This window comes from Dreissena polymorpha, chromosome 3 (genome assembly GCF_020536995.1).
Source record: "Dreissena polymorpha isolate Duluth1 chromosome 3, UMN_Dpol_1.0, whole genome shotgun sequence".
Classification (NCBI taxonomy): Eukaryota; Metazoa; Mollusca; class Bivalvia; order Myida; family Dreissenidae; genus Dreissena; species Dreissena polymorpha.
This window is the reverse complement of record NC_068357.1, coordinates 37,267,838-37,289,350: the sequence shown is the minus strand read 5'-3', so window position 1 is coordinate 37,289,350 and position 21,513 is coordinate 37,267,838. Positions and strand designations below refer to the sequence as shown.

Below are 21,513 nucleotides of genomic sequence, written 5' to 3'. Positions count from 1 at the left end.
GACCTTTGACCTAGTGACCTGAAAATCAATAAGGGTCATCTGCCAGTCATGATCAATGTACCTATGAAGTTACATGATCCTAGGCGTAAGCGTTCTTGAGTTATCATCTGAAAACCATTTTTCTATTGTAAGTCACTGTGACCTTTGACCTAGTGACCTGAAAATCAATAGGGGTCATCTGTGAGTCATGATCAATGTACCTATGAAGTTTCATGATCCTAGGCCTAAGCGTTCTTGAGTTACCATCCGAAAACCATCTGGTGGACCGACGTGCAAAACATACCCCTCTTCTTCGAAGGGGGGCATAATAAACTCACCACAAATAGTGATCTCTTGAGGGGTTGTAAAACCACACGCACATCTGTGTCCTTAGCTCAAATGGGATGTTTAACCTTCGAGGTCAAAGGACCAATATTGGTTTGTACTGTTTGCAATATACATGTTATTTATAAAACATAGTTAAAATCAATTAGAAAGCATATCAAGTGTTTGAATATGGCCGTTGTCTAAGTACAGTCATGCATAAGGCTAAGCCTTGTTTGTGAAACATCTTTCCAATCACTCAAATATGTTACTTTACAAGTCTCATCTTGTTTATTCATCTTGAATAAATGCTAGAAATGAACCTGTTAAACTCTGCCGAAATAAACTATGCCTCAATCATACATACAATAAAACTGTTCATTTCTGGAAACAAGGAGGCAATCACAAAAAACACTAGCCACTAGCGAGATGCATCCTCATTGTTGAGAAGAAAAAATCTGTGGTATATCCTATTTTAATTCATTAAATTGAATTTTTTCTTTAAAAAAAACATTGGATACATAAAATAAATCAAAAGAGGATATTTGTTGATTTCAATTAAATCTCAGATACATGTAATAATTTCATAAGAAGTAATATAAACCAAACATTTTCACTTGCTGTTCCACCGCAAGTCAAAAATGTTTTATATGATCACTCTGAGAAAGTGTAAGTGAACCTATTTGTTGTTTAACATCACACGTGAAATTGTAGATCTGTCTTTAGATTTCATCTTCCTATAAATTGAATTTTAAAGAGGTGCACAATTTGCTTGAGCATCATAAAAATGTGTTAACTATTTCATCATTAATATGAAGACTTAAATTTTTTCCTAAAATGTCCCTAAAATATGTCCGCATTAAGTATAATCTTTGGCTTTCTATTTTTAAAATGTCATTTTTTACTCTTACAATTAGGATATTTAAATGTTTAACCAATACAAAAAATCACTCCATGCTCGGCTACAAGCAAAAGTAAAATTATATTAACCATATAATTTATTTATTATGATTTACTTATACTTTTTTTTTGACGAGGTTAATTATCATTCACTCATTCATTCATTTTCAGACAAAATTAAATTCAGATTTTGTGGTGATTTTTTGCGAAGTTATGGGCATTGGACTTAATTTTTTCTCTTTAACAGTTTTCTGGATGTTTTTTACGCAACCCTTTTAGATATTGAGCTGACTTTTGGTATGTGAGTCAACCTAAACAAGCTGCAGACAAAGTGTGAAATTCTTTCAAGTCCATTGATTTTTGGCGCAGTTATGGGACTTTTCTGTATAATGACCGTTTTACGGAGGTTCTTACACACTGCTTTCAGATAAAGTATAGTATAGTATGATTCTTTGTGAGTCTACTTAAAGATGACGTATGAAATTCGTTCTGGTCCGTTGATTGTTTGGCGAAGTTATGGGCCTTGGATTTAGAAGTGTTTGTTATAATAACTGTTTTCCGGAGTTTTTTTTACGCAAGTCTTTCAGATAATGCCCTGATTTTGGTATGTGAGTATACCCACATGACCTACATTTGAAGTGTGAAATTTGTTTAGGTCCGTTCATTTTTTGGCAAAGTTATGTGCCTTGGACTTACACATTTTCTCTTTAGTAACTGTTTTCCGGTTGTTTTTTACTCAACACTTTCAGATATTGAGCTGATATTTGGTATGCGAGTCTACCTACATTACCTTCAGATGAAGTGTGAAATTTGTTCAGGTCATTTTGTTTTTGGGGAAGTTATGGGCCTTGAACTTAGAAAATATCTGTATTAATTTATAACCTTTTTCTGTAGTTTTTTTTTACACAGAGCCTCAGATATTGAGCTTATTTTTGGTATTTCAGCATACCAACATAACTTACAAATGAAGTGTGAGTTTCGTTTTGGTCAATGATATGTGGCTTACTTATGGGCCTTTCACAAACGCAGCTCTTGTTTTATTTTATAGCAAACATCTTTTCCAAACATTTTTAAGTCACACACTAAAAAATTATATCATAAATATTGTTGATACCAGAATGCAACATAACATTTTACATAAATACTTATTTATTTTTTTACTACCTAAACAGTCAAACCAACAGCTCATGTTTTGAGCTAAACTCACACGTAAGTTTTCATGTTTATTTTAAACAATAATAATTTAATAATACAAATAACTCAAATACACAAAGTTCATAAATAATGTGCTTAACTATTCTATATACGAAATCAACGTACTATACTATACAGATGAAATGGTACATTCAAGCATGCACTGTAACCAGTCAAGTTAACAAGCACGCGATCAGAAGCCAGTCTGGTCCAGTTTTATATCACAGATTGACGTTCAATTCAAAATAATATTGAAGAAGCCACGACTTGTAGGCTGATATAAAGTATGACTTACATTTAGTTTGAAAAAAGCACCCAAAGTCCATTTGAAAAGGTTCAACTGGTATTTTCCAAAGGAAACAAAGTTTAGGCATTTTTGCAGACTGTGTTCAATATTAACAAAACAAAACAGAAACACAACAATATCTTTACTGGAATTATAAGATTGATTAACACACTTCGACAAATGTAGTAATTAATGACATTATGAAAACTGTCAAATTATCTGCTTGGTCTACCAACAATTCAGCATTAACATTTAGATTGTATTCCCCTCAGGTGACGCTAGATCGACTGGCAGACCGTGATTTTCCCCCACTTCCCTTGTGCCTCTCTTCTACCGGCGGGTGGGGACTCATCATTTCCCCGTCCAGTGAGATAAGTTCAAGCCGTGAGTCTGTCCCGCCCCCATTTTCCATCTTGCTGTCTGACAGGCTATTCCTCACAAAGCTCACAGCTGTTTTGTGTCCATTCACTTGTTTCTTGTTATTATTCAGCCCCTGGGTGACCAGCATTCCAGTTGGGTCAATCTCTGGCAATTTCAGCATCTCCTTTTCCCTTACTTCCACACTTTCACGGCCAATATCTGACACACTGGTTAAACTAGAAGCTGAAGACGTTCTAGACACAGATTTCAACCCATTCTCAACACTTGCATAGTTTCTGGACTTTGAGAACAATTTCTCAGGCATAGCTGTTTCACAGTTTTCATTCAGGTCAGCAGCTGTTAACATCCGGTCCATGTCTTGGTCAGCAATTCCCAAAATCTGGTCAGTGTTGTTGTTGGAGGGCTCGAACATGCGGTCAGTGTCGTTGGTGCCCCCACCCGCGATCAGTGACTGTGAGAGGCTGACCAATGAAAGTGTGTCCATACTGTCCCCTGCTGGCCCACCGTGCCCCGTCTCCATGGAGATCAGTCTCCACACCTCAGATGGGATCGGCGTCTCATCCTTGCCTGTAACACATATACAAAACAGTCAGTTAATGGTTAAAAATGAGATCTGTTTTTTTCTTAATTACTGCTTACTGCTAACTGAAAAAAAGCTACATTCTCCATGAACAAAAATAAGTTACCAGGTTTATGAAGTTTTTCCCTCACTATAAAACTATAGCTGCACCTGCCTTACTATATGTCCTTAGGGTCACTCTTTTAAAAAGTTATTCCTATTTCTATGCAATAACGCACTTTTATCAGTAGAGAAATACCATATCTTTATTAAAATATAAATATTATTATGAAACATTTAAATTTGAAGTGTTCAAGTAACCGACACAGTACGAGTACCATTTCATCCAAATAAAAATATTCTCAGCACACTTCGCAAACATGCTTTACCATAAGGCATCGTTCAACCATATGGGCTGGAATAAAATGTTTAATTTAAACAAGACTATTGCCAAGCAATATATGTCCCCTACCGGCTCCACCACTGTCAGATTTTTTAATATATATATATTTGTTGGCATAGCAACCAGAATTTTTGACGTAAGAACAAAATGAAATGACGTGCATAATGTCCATATTGCCATCTATCCATGTTTCATGAAAAAATATGCACAGAGCGCAAACCATAAGGCCCCCTCCGGTGAAACTGGTAGGGGACAAAAAAAACCTTTGTGAGAGTGGACAGCTGTTTAGAGAGGGAATGGTATATACCTTTATTTGCCTCTTTGAGGGCTGTTTTGACAGGGGGTTGTACATACCTTCCTCCTCCTCTTTGAGGGTTGACAGCTGTTTGGAAACAGGGGTGGCACAAACCTTCCTCCCCCTCATGAGGGTGGTCAGCTATTTGGAGAGAGGGTGGTACATACCTTCCTCCTCCTCTTTGAGGGTTGACAGCTGTTTGGAGACAGGGAGTGAAACATACCTTCCTCCTCCTCTTGAAGGTGGTCAGCTAATTGGAGAGAGGGTGGTACATACCTTCCTCCTCCTCTCAGATGGTTGTCATTTGTTTTAACAGGGGTTGGTACATACCTTCCCCCTCCTCTTTGCGGGTGGACAGCTATTTGGAGAGGATGATACATACCTTTCTCCTCATCCTCTTGAGGGTTGACAGCTGTTTGGAGAGAGTTTAGTTCATACCTGCCTCCTCCTCTTGAGGATAGACAGCTGTTTGAAGAGAGGGGGTGGTACTTATCTTACTCCTCCTCTTTGAGGGTTGACAGCTGTTTTGACAGGGGGTGGAAAAACCTTCCTCCTCCTCTTTAGGGCTGACAGCTGCTTTGACAGCCGTTGGTACATACCTTCTTACACCTCTTGAGGGTTGACAGCTGTTTGGACAGGGGGTGGTACATACCTTAATCCACCTCTGGAGGGTGGAGCGCTGTTTGGAGAGGGGAAGGTGCATATCTTCCTCCTCTTGATGGTTATCAGCTGTTTGGACAGAGGGTGGTACGTACCTTCCTTCTCTTTGAGAGTTGACAGCTGTTTGGAGAGGTAGGTGCATACCTTCCTCCTCCTCGTTGAGGGTGGACAACTGTTTGGAGAGGGGTGGTAGATACCTTATTCCTCATCTTGAGGGTGGACAGCTGTTTGGACAGGGGGTGGTACATACTTTCCTCTTCCTCTAGAAGGTTGACAGCTGTTTTGACAGGGGGTGGTACATACCTTCCTCATCTTCTTGAGGGTGGAATGCTGTTTTGTGAAAGGGGTGGTACATACCTTCTTATGCATGTTGAGGGTTGACAGCTGTTTGGACAGTGGGTGGTATGTACCTTCCTCCTCCACCTTTAGGGTTGACAGCTGTTTGGAGAGGGGGTGGTATATACCTTCCTCCTCATCTTGAGGGTTGATAGCTGTTTGGACAGGGGGTGGTATATACCTTCCTCCTCCTCTTTTAGGGTTGACAGCTGTTTGGGCAGGGAATGGAACATACCTTCCTCTTCCCTTTTGAAGGTTGACAGCTGTTTGAAGTGGCTGTTTCATACCTTCCGCCTCCTCTTTGAGGGAGGACAGCTATTTGGACAGAGGGGGTGGTACATACCTTCATCCTCTTATTCAGGGTTGACAGCTGTTTAGACAGGGGGTGGAACATACCTTCCTCATCCTTTTTTAGGGTAGACAGCTGTTTGGAGAGGGGATGGTTCATACCTTTCTCCTTCTCTTTAGAGGGTGGACCGCTGTTTGGAGAGGGGGTTGTTTATACCATCCTCCTCCTCCTCAAGGGTGGACAGCTATTTGGAGAATGACTGTACATACCTTCTTTCTCTTGACAGCTACTTGGACAGATGGTGGAAAAAAACCTCCTGCTCCTCTTTGAGGGTTAACAGTTGTTTGGAGAGGGTGGTACATACCTTCTTCCTTCTCACTGAGGGTTGACAGCTGTTTGGAGAGGGGGTGGTACATACCTTCTTCCTCCTCTTGAGGGTTGACAACTGTTTGGACAGGGGGCAGTACATACCTTCCTCCACCTTTTTGAGGGTCGACAGCTGTATAGAGAGGGGGTTGTACATACTTCCCTCCTCCTCTTTGAGGTAGGACAGCTGTATAGAGAGGGGGTTGGTACATACCTTTCTCCTTCTATTTGAAGGTGGAGAGCTGTATAAAGAGGTTGTTGTACATACCTCCCTCCTTCTCTTTAAGGGCGGACAGTTGTTTGGAGAGAGGGAATACATACTTCCCTCCTCCTTTTGAGGGTTGACAGCTGCATAGAAAGGGGATTGGTACATACATTCCTCCTCCTCGTTGAGGGTGGACAGCTGTATAAAAAGGGGGTGTTACATACCTTCCTCCTCCTCTTTGAGGGTGGACAGCTGTTTTGAGAGGGGGTGGTACGCCTCACACAACAGTTTCTGCAGTACCTCCGGAGCCAGGTGAGGAGGGTTGTCCAGCAAATCCTGCCTGGCAGACCGGGGGGACCTGCAAACACGAACAACACACGTGATCTTCTTTGAAATCGAATGGAAGAATTACTTCTGTGAGATCACAATATGTTAATATTGGAAAAGTAAAATTCAAGAGGTATTGAATTGAAATACTTCTTTCACCCAGGAAAGAAAGCTTTTGTTCAATTCCAAAAATCTTTTATTTAAGGCAAGTGACTAATTGTTAGCAAGGATGATCCCAGCACATACAACATCACAATACAAAACAATAAAATGATTCTAATTGAACCATTTATTTCATATCACTTACAACTAAGGTTTAAAAAGGCTAAGCTATCGAAAACTAACATATAGGAGTTTAACAAAACTTAATAAATTTACACAATAGGTAGCCTTTCCAAATTCCACTGCATTATAGGAAACTAAAATATTAAATGTAAAAACCACACAATATGTGTCTATTGTACACAGATGCCATCAATTTCCAACTACATACATAACGGAGACCTAGGTGGACAGTCCGCATGTGAACTTTGTAAAAAAATCTATGAACCTGAAAGAAATTCAAACTCGATCTGCAAGTCATGTAGGTAGACTAACACACCAAAAAAACATCAGTATCTGAAAGCGTTTCAGAATATTTTTTTCCAAACCATGTTTATTTAAAATAAAATTCCCAAGTCCAAGCCCCGTAACTTTGTCAAAAATCAATGGACCAAAACATAAAGTCTTGTAGGTTAACTCACACACCAAAAATAAGGTAAATATCTGAGAGTTAAAAAAACAAACATCTCAAGACATGGAATGCCTGATGTACAGACAGACGGACACTACGATTGCTATATGGCCTTTTAATGGGAGCATAAAAATTATGGCACGAGTTGCCTGGAAGGATCCCCGACCTTGGAGTGTTGTCCACCGTGGACTCTGACCCGTCCAAGTTGTGACTGATCAGCGACTCAGTGTCAGTGAATGACGACCTGGACTCGGAGGTGAAGGTCATTCTGGACATGGACAGGGAGGTCACACACTGGTCAATCAGGTCATGGAGCTGGTCTGGATTCAACCTGGGAGTCTCCAGCTACAACATGTATATGAGCAAAACTGTGGGGAAAACAGGGCTTCTTAATGCATGTGAGTAGTTGCGGACCCAGATAAGCCTGTGCAGGCAGCACAAGCTAATCAAAGACAACACTTTCCGCTAGTATGCGATTTCTCCATTAAAAAGTCTCTTCTAAACAAAAATCAAGTCCAGGTAGAAATCATCGTCCCTGATTACCTGGTGTGGACTGTACAGGCTTATCTGGGACAATACTTAGGGCACATGCATAAAGCCCCGTTTTCTTACAGCTCATATATATCCATCACTAACATTAGAGCATACAAACAATTGTAAATCAACAAAAAGAAGTGGGTTATCATCAAATGATGGCTAGAAAGCACTCACATCCATGCTGTGCTGGTTTGATAAAGTTTGGATGAACAATAAGGTTTTTAGGTTATAGAAAGGTCTTTAAATTTGTTTTTCCCTCAAGAAAAGGGGGCAATCACTCTGGTCTTCCAGGTCTAATCTGGCTTTAAATACAAACATGCTGAGACTGACATACAAAAATTGCATGTTATGTCAAGATTGCATATAAAGTGAAGTGGGCTTTGCATCAAGTATCCAAAATAATATTATGTGGTGTGCACTTGTGCATTATGTCATTATAATATCTTAATTCATTAAGAGTTGTGTATTTACAATGTTCCTATATTTGTTAACAGTAACTAAAATAACTATAAGTTTCCAGTTTATTTCTTTAGTTTAAAGTAAGGATGCAAGAGGTTAAAAAAATCATTAACCGGTTAACCTTTATCCATAACCAGTTATTAACCGGTTAACCGTAACGCTTTATGCGTAGTTAAAATGATTAAAGAGTATGTCAAAAATGTCATACCGCTCGTACCGCTCGGTAGATACAAAAGTAATTTTCAATCACTTGCGTTGATAACATGCCAGTTTTGTAATAAAATGTATTATACAATTTATTTTAACAATTTTGTAAATGTATGCTTTATATTTGATTTAATTTTTCTGCGTAAATGCAAAGGAGTAACAAATTAAATAACTACACAATGTTCATTTTCTCGCGTTATTAACTGTTTTTGGTTGGGCCGCTTATATTACATTCGCGTCGTATCGCTCATAAAAATGGTGTGTTCCTTTGTTCATTCTGTTTCAATTTTTGAAACTCAAATTTTCTCAATATAGAAATGTGCTTTGTCCTTTCAATTAATCAGTACATTTATTTAATAATAAAGTAGCTAAGTATTATGATCTCAAATATTGATAGTTATGTATGTTTGTTAACATACCATAGCGCGCGAATTTTAATCAATTACACAAATACACAATTTTCAGGCTTTATTTTGTTTAAATATTTTTAATTGATGTTCATTATTTAATTACTTAATAATTTGCTTTGATAAATAACACTTATCGTTGGACGTAAATTATAATAATAATCATAATTTCTGATAAACAAAAACGACGTTAACTCGACAAAAAATTAACTATGTATGCAATTCTTGATAAAATTATTACTTATTAACACAAAATTTTCGCGAGCTATCAGTGTTGGATATTGGTGAACAAAACACCATCCAATGTTTCAACTGTTTTTTTTATCGCGAGTTCAATAAACTTGCCAATTACGTATTCGCTACTTGCTCCAACTCCCCGCAATTTGCTTGTTAAATTTTCGCGAGTTAAACAAAACATTAGTGTCAGTTATCAAAACGTACCCCCTATTTGTTATCACAAAGATATTGATTTATTGTTTTTATTACTTTGATTGTTGACACGTTATTTATTACTGTCGATGGTGTGGCATGTTGTTTTAACTAGTAGCCAGCGCAAGTTGGCAGTATGTCTCACACAAAAGTAAAATCGTACGATTTATTCCATGAAAAAAACATAATCAAATATTTTTTCCAGGTTAACCTTCTCTCGAAAATATAACCGGTTAACCTACCGAAACGACCAGTTAACCGGTTATATTTTCCCTCTTGCATCCCTAGTTTAAAGCTATTTATTTTAGCTTGCTTGCATTTAAAGCCTAAGGGCTATTGAAGCCCACTCGAGTCTGTTTCATCCGGAGAACCAATACTTGATGTCTTTAATAGAGATATAAAGAATGCAGTTAGGATCAAATCGTGAACTCCCAGTCGAAATGTGAACATCATATCCACTATCCAAAATAAGTAACCCTACCAGAAACAAGTAAAAATTCACCTGGGTTAATCGTATCACTACACTTATACAATATCAGTGTTTATACAGGAAATAAAGGTGGGTAGGTACATTGAAAGAAATATTAAGTTTCAAGTAAATAACTTAGCTAAAACTATTCAAGAGATAAGACTTCAACACTCAAGGAACACAAAATATAGCATCGGCTTGCAAGTTTAAGTTAAATACACATTCAGTGGCATCAACACAAGTTGGTCTTCCACAATTGTTGCATAAACTGATCACATTTCAAACCATGATGCTTTTAAAGACTTATCAATGATATAATTAAACTTGTGACAGCACAGTTACGATATTAACAGCTTGTTTGAACTGAATACCTCTAATTCATCAGGGTTTTTTAATTTTGCGAGCTCCATTTCTATAGCCTGCAGTCGTTCGTTCATTTCTCGCTGTTCTGCATTCTGGAAAAGCGCCCTCTCTCCGCGGCTTTTCCAGTCTACCTCATGTTTCACCCCAGTGCGTGTGAATAATGAGTTCTGGCAGTGAAAACAACAGACAGACATGTGAGTTGTGAACACGGATGATAGACAACAAACTATTACACATTATTCTTTTGATTTAATTACCAGTCGTGCAATTTGATATCGTTTTAACAACATAAAACCATTCTCATAAAACAATGTTTACAACATTTCTTGAATTCATTATTGTATACATATATGTGATCAAGCTTTGTCTAGAAATTGTTTATTTTAAGGAATACAGTAAGCAATTATTGATCAAAGCACTGAGATAAATTAGCTATTTACAGAAAAACAAAATCATCAAATGATGATAAATTATAAACATTCTGCTATGACATTTGTAATCACATCTGCTTTGGTTAAAATCATACAAACACCAATAGCAGATAGACTAAAATAAATGGCGGTTTCCATCTGTATGACACTGAAACTATTCTATCTTAGTTAAACACATTGTCCCCTCCCCCCCGCCTTGACCCATACTCAAACATTGTATTGACAATGTTGGGATAAACATTATGACCATATTTCATCAAGATTGAGTCATAAATGTGGCTTCTAGAGTGGTAATGTACTTTTCTAAGGTATGACATGGTGACCTTGTCTACGGAAAAATTAGAGACGGATTTAAACTATGGCAAAATATTGTCATGATAAAATGTTTGTCCAAGTTTCATCAAGATTGAGTAAGAAATGTGTTTGCTAGAGTTGTAACAATGATTTTTTAAGGCTGGACCTTACGACCTAGTTTATGGACACACATGATTAAGATTTTCACTTTGACTGAATTAGTCCAGATAAACATTATGAACAAGTCTTATTAAGATTTGATGAACAACGTGGCCTATAGAATGGTAACTAGCTAAAAGTTGACATTGACACACAAAACTGGAAGCCGGACATAGGACATACCATAATAACTCACTTTGAAAACTTCATGCTCTGGTGAGATTTAAAACAGCATAAAGTGAAACATGCAGCAACACAACATCCCTGTGATACATCCATTAAAAAAGATAAAAAAACATCCATTAAAATGTATCAGCTAACCATGCACATGACAAAGTTCATTTCCGTCTAAAGCACCAAACGAGGTAACACCCTACCAAACATGCATTCAAATCCAGCAGCTAACCATGCACATGACAAAGTTCATTTCCGTCTAAAGCGCCGCACGAGGTAAGACTCTACCTTTGGCACGTGACTGAGAGAGGAGGACGCAATCGAAGCATAATCCTCTGGCGGTAAGAGCTCCTTGAGGCGTGAATCTATCGAGGTCAGGGACCGCAACTCGTCCTCATCTGGTATGAACCCGTCGCCAGGCTTAACTGCGATTTGGAATGGGTTGTTCTCATCCTGAATAAGGATTGTTGAAATAGGAAATAGATGATCTATGCTACGTGAGAACGGAGCTAAAGCAGAACTGTATGAGTCATGCTCCGAGAAAACTGGGCTTAATGCATGTGCAAAATGTGTCAGTGAAGACTAGCCCTTGCAGTCCACTCAGGCTTATCAGCAAATTTGCACCACTTTTATGGAATTTGTCATGTAAGTGAAGTCAGTCTTGTAAACCAAATTTCAGTCTGGATTGAAAAAGTCTTGCATTAAAAAGCATGAGTTGACTGCACAGGCTTATCTGAGACAATACTTTCACACATGCATTAACATTATGCAAGTAGTGATGTGTTTGCGAAACACTATGTCATCATATATTTGACCTTTGACCTTGAAGGATGTCCTTGACCTTTCACCACTCAAAATGTTCATGCCAAATATCAAGTTGCTATCTTCAATATTGCAAAAGTGTACATTAAATGAGCAATTTTGACCCATATATTTGACCTTTGACCTTGAAGGATGACATTGACCTTGACCTTTCACCACTCAAAATGTGCAACTCCATGAGCTACACATGCATGCCAAATATTAAGTTGCTATCTTCAATATTGCAAACGTTATGGCAAATGTTAATGTTGGTGCAAACAAACAAAGCAACAAACCAACAGACAAAGCAAAAACATTATGTCCCCCACTATAGTGGTGGGGACATAAAAATGATAAAAGTTCTTATTTGAGTGAAGGTGTGCAGACTGCACAGGCTAATCAGGTACAACACTTTACTCATATGCATTAAGCACCGTTTAAACAGAGCGCAGTTCATATTGAATTTCTGCAATCCTATCACAAACCCACTTACCAGATGCATGTTGTCTGCTATATCAGGCAAGGTGTCCATGTCTGCCAGTAGATCATCCAGTCTCCGCTTCTCTTCTTCTGTCATAGCAATCAGGTTGTTGGCATCAGCTGCCAACTGGGAATGAAAGATGATAGGGAATTTACAACTATAAAGCAATCAACTTATTGTGACTTAAACGAGTACATCACACAACATTCCTGAAGTAATCTTTGTACCATGCATTTGCAACTGACATAGAGACTAATTGGTTAGTTTTTAGGTTATTTCCTTTAATATTCTTCATAAAACAGATAACTTACTGTAAGGGTCTATAAACTAATTGTTCATGAATATAACATGATTGCAATTCAAAATTCAATGTGATTCCTCCAGACCTCTTTGTTCCTCTTGATAAAGTCCTTGCCCTTCCGGCCCCTTTGTCTTTCTGTGCTATCAGTGGTGACAGAGCTGGCCCCTGCCCGGGACCCAGAACCGTCCTCACTCCCAGAGCCCTCCCCACCACGCTTCTGTGACCTGCCTGCACCTATAGGGGGACACATGAGACGCACCCTTACAGTTAACGAAGATAATATGTCAGTCTAAAGTTTGGTTGAACTTTTATTTCTGCACTGAACTGCTATTAAGATTGATATTGAGACCATAAAACAAAGTCTGTGCAATCATGGCTCATCAATCATAGCCTAGCAGCTCAAAACTGTAAGAATTGAATTAGCAATAAGCCTGTTAATTTCATGTACTGCAATATAATTTATGTTTGTCAGCGTGCAATTTCATGTTTTTTCCAGCCACCTCTATTCTGTCTAGCTGCTATCCCACCCCCAATAGCCATACTCCCTCACCAACCTCTATTATGTCTAGCTTCCCCCCCCCCCCCCAACAGCCATACCCCTCACCAACCTCTATTCTGTCTAGCTGCCCCCAACCCCCTAGCAACCATACTACCTCACCAACCTCTATTCTGTCTAGCTGTCCCAGCCCCCTAGCAACCATACTACCTCACCATCCTCTATTCTGTCTAGCTGCCCCCAACCCTCTAGCAACCATACTACTTCACCATCCTCTATTCTCTCTAGCTGCCCCCAAGCCCCTAGCAACCATACTACCTCACCATCCTCTATTCTGTCTAGCTCCCCCCAGCCCCCTAGCAACCATACTACCTCATCAACCTCTATTCTGTCTAGCTGCCCCCAACCCCCAGCAACCTTACTATCTCACCATCCTCTATTCTGTCTAGCTGCCCCCAACCCCCAGCAACCATACTACCTCACCATCCTCTATTCTGTCTAGCTGTCCCCAACCCCCAGCAACCATACTACCTCACCATCCTCTATTCTGTCTAGCTACCCCCAACCCCCTAGCAACCATACTATCTCACCATTCTCTATTCTGTCTAGCTGCCCCCAACCCCAGCAACCATACTAACTTACCATCCTCTATTCTGTCTAGCCAGAGCTCCAGATAAGGGTCGTACAGCCGTGAATACGGCTTTTTCATGAAGGTTTACGCATTTATTTTTATAAACTGGACGTACAATTACGACTTTAATTTCCCTTTTACGCATTTATGAAAAAAATCTGGCCGTACTGATATGTCCGCGTCAGCTCAGCGTGATTTGTTGGTCTCTAACCTAATGGCGCTTTTCGTTAATATAAATTACAGAAAAGTTGTAGACTGGATTCCGATATTATTGTCTTTTCTGTCGTGTGATTTCCAGTAACTTGTAAACTTGTCAAAAACAATGTCTGCGCGCAAGGGAAGGCCGGCTAACTTTTGCTTTCAAAAAAACACTTTGTTGTCATATATGGCTACATACGGTTGTCTAACTATCCTGATATTCAATCTGTAAACCCAGAAAAAGACATTGTTGCCCAGATATTAAATGATTTGATTGCAACGGTGGCTACTTTGCAACTTTGACAGTTAACTGATAAAGCAATGATTCTTTTGAAATGAGACAGTGACATTAGTGTTCATTTACTTAGCTTACTAGTTGGCTTGTGTTTTCTTGTCAAGAAAAATGAAGAAATAGTATTTAGTCACGCGTTTTAATGTGTAGTTTTATTTGTATCATAATTCAGAATGGAAAACCTAATAAAGTAACTGTTTAAGGAGCTAAATATATTGATTATAATTGCTGCATATGTTTCTGTAAAGTCATTTACACACCCTTCAATATACAAGAACATGGGTAGTACAGTATTACCTGTATTTTTGGATATGGTAGTACAGGTACTTATTGATTTTCAGCGTTACTCCTTTTCTTTCTGTCAGTGGCAGTACCGTTACTAATTTCACAAATCCTTATCTGGAGCTCTATTCTAGCTGCCCCAACCCCCTAGCAACCATACTACCTCACCATCCTCTATTCTGTCTAGCTGCCCCAAGCCCCAAGGCAACCAAACTACCTCACCATCCTCTATTCTGTCTAGCTGCCCCCCCCCAACAGCCATACTCTCTCACAAACCTCTATTCTGTCTAGCTGCCCCCCCCCCCAACAGCCATACTCCCTCACCAACCTCTATTCTGTCTAGCTGCCCCCAACCCCCTAGCAACCATACTACCTCACCATCCTCTATTCTGTCTAGCTGCCCCCAACCCCCTAGCAACCATACTTCCTCGCCATCCTCTATTCTGTCTAGCTGCCCCCACACCCCCCAACAGCCATATTCTCTCACCAACCTCTATTCTGTCTAGCTCCCCCAACTCCCCACCCCCAACAGCCATACTCCCTCACCAACCTCTATTCTGTCTAGCTGCCCCCAACCCCCTCGCAACCATACTACCTCACCATCCTCTGTTCTGTCTAGCTGACCCCAACCCCCTAGCAACCATACTACCTCACCATCCTTATTTTGTCTAGCTGCCCCAACCCCCCATAAACCAAACTACCTCACCATCCTCTATTCTGTCTAGCTGCCCCTAACCCCCTAGCAACCATACTACCTCACCATCCTCTATTCTGTCTAGCTGCCCCCAGCCCCCCCAACAGCCATAATACCTCTCCAACCTCTATTCTGTCTAGCTGCCCCCAACCCTCTAGCAACCATACTACCTCACCAACCTCTATTCTGTCTAGCTGCCCCCAACCACTCAACAGCCATACTCCCACACCAACCTCTTTTTTGTCTAGCTGCCCTCACCCCCCCCCCCCCAACAGCCATACTCCCTCACCAACCCCTATTCTGTCTAGCTGCCCCCAACCCCCTAGCAACCATACTACCTCATCATCCTCTATTCTGTCTAGCTGCCCCCATCCCTAGCAACCATTCTACCTCCCCATCCTCTTTTCTGTCTAGCTGCCACTAGCCCCCCCCCCCCCCACAAACAGCCATACTCCCTCACCAACCTCTATTCTGTCTAGCTGCCCCCAACCCCCCCAACAGCCATACTCCCTCACCAACCTCTATTCTGCCTAGCTGCCCCCAACCCCTAAGCAACCATACTACCTCACCATCCTCTATACTGTCTAGCTGACCCAAACCCCCACCACCCCCTAGCAACCATACTACCTCACCATCCTCTATCCTGTCTAGCTGCCCCCCCCCCCCCCCCCCCAACAGCCATACTCCCTCACCAACCTCTATTCTGTCTAGCTGCCCCCAACCCCCTAGCAACCATACTACCTCACCATCCGCTATTCTGTCTAGCTGCCCCCAACCCCCCCCCCCCCCAACAGCCATACTCCCTCACCATCCTCTATTCTGTCTAGCTGCCCCCAATCCCCCCAACAGCCATACTCCCTCACCAACCTCTATTCTGTCTAGCTGCCCCAACCCCCTAGCAACCATACTACCTCACCAACCTCTATTCTGTCTAGGTGCTCTGCCCCCTAGGCATGGGTAGTCATCCTCGTTTAGTTGTGTGGCAAACACTTCCTCCCCTGTGAACTCATCTGGTACTCGCACTCCTGCAGCAGACAGGGAATGTTAAACAGCTCATAAGAAAGATCTTAACTTGTGATATGTCAGACAGAGAATGTTAAACAGCTCAAATGAGAGATCTTTACTTGTGATATTTCAGACAGGGAATGTTAAACAGCTCAGAAGAGAGATCTTAACTTGTGATCTTTCTGACAATGACGGTTAAAAAGCATGTAAGAGGTCTTAACTTGTAATATTTCAGACAATGACGGTTAAAAAGCTCATAAGGGAGGTCTAAACTTGTGATATTTTAGACAATGATGGTTACAAAGTTCATAATAGAGGTCTTAACTTGTGATATTTCAGACAATGACGGTTAAAAAGCTCAGAAGAGAGATCTTAACTTAATAAGATATTTCAGACAATGACTGTTAAACAGCTCATAAGAGAGATCTTAACTTGTGATATTTCAGACAGGGACTGTTAAACAGCTCATAAGTGAGATCTTAACTTGTGATATTTCAGACAGTGACTGTTAAACAGCTCATAAGAGAGATCTTAACTTGTGATATTTCAGACAGTGACTGTTAAACAGCTCATGAGAGATCTTAACTTGTGATATTTCAGACAGGGACTGTTACAAGCTATTTAGAAAGATCTTAAATTGGGCTTTCAATTTAAATTAAACTAGATTTAAATAAGTATGTGCTTAATTTGATGTTTGCATTTCATGGAGAAACAAGCATGATATAAAGGCTTTGGAGAGCACAGAGAGTTATTTTTTGTTTTTTCCTGTTTGCGTTGCTTTCAATGCAGACAGGTTTTCCTTTCTTTACATATTGTAACATACATCATTAAAATTATAAGAATCTTCCCAAACACAAAATACACAATTACAACAACCCTAGATTAAACACATGCATGTACATGTAGTTCTTCTGTTTATTAATTTACACTCAAACAATTTGTGCAAAACCACTCAAATGAAGCTTACGGGAGTTCAAAATAATAACATTTAACACCAGGATGGAAGGTACTTTCATTAATTGTAAAATCATCAGTTAATCTGAAAAATGTGCATGCTATGTGGTATATTGCACCAACTTTGCCACAGCTCGCAGCTGTGATGCATCCAAAACTGAAACCTGAATTCTTCAACACATGTAACACAGAGTGAGCCGTGCTACAACACATATATTCACCTTGACCTTCAAATGACCTCTCACTTTGACATCTTTCAAGGTCAAATACATCTGAATATAAGTAAAAATAAAAGCCAGACTTTACCTACTTTCTATTCTTAAATTTATTTTGATCATACACTACATTTATCAATTGCTACTTGAAATTTTTCAGAAATTATTCTAGAAGCAAATAGTTTTTCAAAGAAACACTGTATTTAAGGTCTTGAAAACTTTTATAAAGAATATTAGTAAGAATAAGACAGACTTCACCTCCTTTTGCACTCTAAAGAAAACAACATTTGAAATTATTAAGAAATTATTCTAAAAACAAATGGTTCAATCCAAGAAACACTTTATTTAGGGTCTTGAAAATCTTTCATAAAGAAGTAAAGCGACTTGTTAGCATCATAACCTAAATATATTTGTGCCGTGCTCTGTGAATAGGGGGTTTAATGCATGCGTAAAGTTTCGTCCCAGATTAGCCTGTGCAGTCGGCAAAGGCTATTCAAAGATGACACTTTCTGCCTTGAATGGATTTTTGCTAAAGAGACTTTCTTTAAACAAAAAATATCAGACAAGCGGAAAGTGTCCTACCTGATAAGCCTGCGCTGACGGCTAATCTAGGACGACACTTTACGCACATGCATTTAACCCCTTTTTCACAGAACACGTCCCATTTCCAGTCAGAAAGCAATAACATATATATGCAAATATCCTATCTCTCATGAAATTTCCAGTGCTATGAGGTATGAACATACCCTTGATGTGTCTAGTTATAAGGTGTGAACTTACTCTCGTTGTGTCTAGTTATGACGTTTAAACATACCCTAGTTGTGTCTAGTTATGAGGTATAAACATACCCTCATGTCTAGTAATGAGGTATGAACATACCCTCATTGGGTCTAAGTATGAGGTATGAACATACCCTCCTTATGTCTAGTAATGAGGCATGAACAGACCCTCGTTGTGTCTAGCTATGAGGTGTGAACATACCCTCATTGTGTCTATTTATGAGGTATGAACATACCCTCCTTGTTTCTAGTTATGAGGTATGAAAAAAACCTCGTTGTGTCTAGTTATAAGGTATGAACATACCCTCATTGTGTCTCTGTGGAAGCTCAAGGGCCAGGAACTTCTGTTCATTGTTCATGACCTCTTTGTACTCGTCCTTTTTTGTTTTGTGGAGTTCTTCAATCTCCCGGCGAATCCTTAAAATATTAAAACATTGGAACAATAAACCTCAAAACACGCTATTGAACAATGTATTGCAAGCAATTTAATTTCATAATTGACAAGCATGTAAACAATAAATATTGTAAGATGTCATACAACTGTTTTATGAATTTAACTTTACATTATATAAAGCATAATTAAAAGGCAAATCTATGCACTTCCATTTTCTGAAATGATCAACATCTTGAAATACCGACTTTGATACATGTGAAAGACTTGACGACTAGAGCTAACTAAGACTAGAAAACCATGCAAAAAGGAGATACGGGCCTCCACATAGTAAAGAATTATTTGCAGCTGGAATGATAGAATACCTTGATTTAAACTAAGCCAGTCTTACCTGTATTCTATTGAATTGATAGAATCCCCTAGATTAAACCCCACCCAGTCTTACCTGCATTCTGTTGAATTGATAGAATCCCCTAGATTAAACCCCACCCAGTCTTACCTGCGTTCTGTTGAATTGATAGAATCCCCTAGATTAAACCCCACCCAGTCTTACCTGCATTCTGTTGAATTGATAGAATCCCCTAGATTAAACCCCACCCAGTCTTACCTGCGTTCTGTTGAATTGATAGAATCCCCTAGATTAAACCCCACCCAGTCTTACCTGCATTCTATTGAATTGATAGAATCCCCTAGATTAAACCCCACCCAGTCTTACCTGCATTCTGTTGAATTGATATCCCCTAGCTTAAACCCCACCCAGTCTTACCTGCCTTCTGTTGAATTGATAAAATCCCTTAGATTAAACCCCACCCAGTCTTACCTGCGTTCTAACAAAATCCTGTCGCGTTTCACTTCCCGTTCCTTTTTCACCCGCTTGGCAAGGATCTTATCTAGTTTCCTCATTTTGATAATGGCGGCCTTCAGGGCAGGGTCAAGTGCATCAAGGTCAGAGGTCACATTTCCGACCCCTGATCCCTCACCTGCAGAACCCTTCCCAGGAGTGCCATCTGCATGAACAAATGTGAAGAGGTCACGGAGATTAGGTCAATATAGCTGAACATGTATGTAATCATTGTTATCATTACTAGATACATTATTTGCAAACAGTCACCAAATAGTTATTTTTAAATCATTCAACATGTGTGTACATGGGATGTTTCTATAAATTGTGTTTAAAACTTTAACTGTATGAAAAACATGAAGAATTTAGCTTACTGTTACTTCTTTGAATTTCTTTGCAACAAATTTTACATGAATGAAGCCATCAACAATAAAACACAGCAAGTTGACCTGAGTTCTCGAGCTTGTTCATCTTGTGTTGATACAGCTCAAGCTCTGACTTCATTTCCTGCCGCACGTTGTTTGTGATCTCGTTGCGTATCTCACGCATAATCTCGTTCTCCTCGTCACTTCCCAACTCTATCGGGTCCTCCTCTTCTGTTTTACAAATCACAGACTCAATAGACACTGGCAAACATATGATGCCACACTTTCTGGCAAAACTGGGCCTAATTCATTGTGTGTAAAACTGGGCCTAATTCATTGTGTGTAAAACTGGGCCTAATTCATTGTGTAAAACTGGGCCTAATTCATTGTGTGTAAAACTGGGCCTAATTCATTGTGTGTAAAACTGGGCCTAATTCATTGTGTGTAAAACTGGGCCTAATTCATTGTGCGTAAAACTGGGCCTAATTCATTGTATGTAAAACTGGGCCTAATTCATTGTGTGTAAAACTGGGCCTAATTCATTGTGTGTAAAATGGAGTCCTATATCAGCTTGAGCAGTCTGTCTCAACTTGATTTTTGTTTCTTTAAACACAAAAAATCATAAAAGTAGAAACTATCATCCCTTATTAGCCTGTGTGGACGGCACAGGCTAATCTGGTATGACATGCAATAAGCCCAGATTTTTCGTGAATGCTCTTCATACACTGATCATGTTTCAACATGGGTTCACAATCTGTGTTTTCGCATGACAAGTAAACACTAATTTTTAGAGGGTTCATGCAATCAAAGCATCATAATATCAAAATATTGCAAACAAACTATACATCTTCATAAAAAAATATTTTTACTTCTTGTAGTGCTGGTAACAGAGATGTATCCAGCAGCTTCCAAGAACATGTTTACATAAATGTTACATAAATAAACTATTTCTAAAGTCACAGTGGTATGAAACCAATACTGTAGTTGTATCATAATCTACTACAATTTGTCATTCACAATATACACAGCCTTTCAAAATGTTAGTTCTTAAATGCTGTTTTACAGATCTGTGTTTGGCATAATTTTCTCTCTGTCAACAGTGTTCGATGATTTAAATAATATCAATGTATTTCAATTACATCTAACACAGAAGATAAATATAATGTATATGATTTTGTTCTTATAATTAGAATTATTATAAAGAGTTATATTAAAATTGTTTTTCTAAAATGAATGGATTGTTTGCGCAAAAAAACTCTGAATCCGAAAATTCCATTTTTTCCCAATATTGCCAGAAAAAGCCTGAACTAACTTACCATCAATGGGAACAAGTGGTGGTGCATTGTTGCTGCTGGTTGGCAGAGGGGTGTGAGGGTGGGCAGTGTCCGGCCCTTGCAGTGCCAACTGCTGTAGCTCTGCATCGCGATCATCAGCATCACTCAGGCTCTCCAGGCTGTAGTCATCACTCTCATCCACATGATCCTCATCCACTTCCTCATCATCATCTCCTGTGAACATCATGAGCTGCTGAAGATGAGCTCGTAAATCGTAGCCCTGAAACAAAAACTTGGAGTGCACACAGAGTGTCATACTTTTTACTTTACAGTAGTCAGACTTACAG

The 21,513-nt window shown here is 39.4% G+C and overlaps 1 protein-coding gene across 2 annotated transcripts in view; it reads right to left on the bottom strand.

Annotated features, from left to right (window-relative positions):
• Nucleotides 1-2,413: 2,413 nt before the first annotated feature.
• The window catches only part of LOC127873703 (uncharacterized), a 28,764-nt gene continuing 9,664 nt past the window's right edge, over nt 2,414-21,513 (bottom strand). For both annotated transcript variants that reach the window (XM_052417653.1, XM_052417652.1), the window contains exons 3-14: nt 21,209-21,446; nt 19,977-20,123; nt 19,507-19,693; nt 18,600-18,712; nt 16,263-16,367; nt 12,835-12,983; nt 12,461-12,574; nt 11,455-11,619; nt 10,117-10,275; nt 7,404-7,582; nt 6,402-6,535; nt 2,414-3,631 (exon numbers count right to left, since the gene is read on the bottom strand). In XM_052417653.1, coding sequence (XP_052273613.1) covers nt 2,952-3,631; nt 6,402-6,535; nt 7,404-7,582; nt 10,117-10,275; nt 11,455-11,619; nt 12,461-12,574; nt 12,835-12,983; nt 16,263-16,367; nt 18,600-18,712; nt 19,507-19,693; nt 19,977-20,123; nt 21,209-21,446 — 2,370 coding nt within the window. In that variant the 3' untranslated portion in view covers nt 2,414-2,951. The remainder of the gene's footprint in view (nt 3,632-6,401; nt 6,536-7,403; nt 7,583-10,116; nt 10,276-11,454; nt 11,620-12,460; nt 12,575-12,834; nt 12,984-16,262; nt 16,368-18,599; nt 18,713-19,506; nt 19,694-19,976; nt 20,124-21,208; nt 21,447-21,513) is intronic.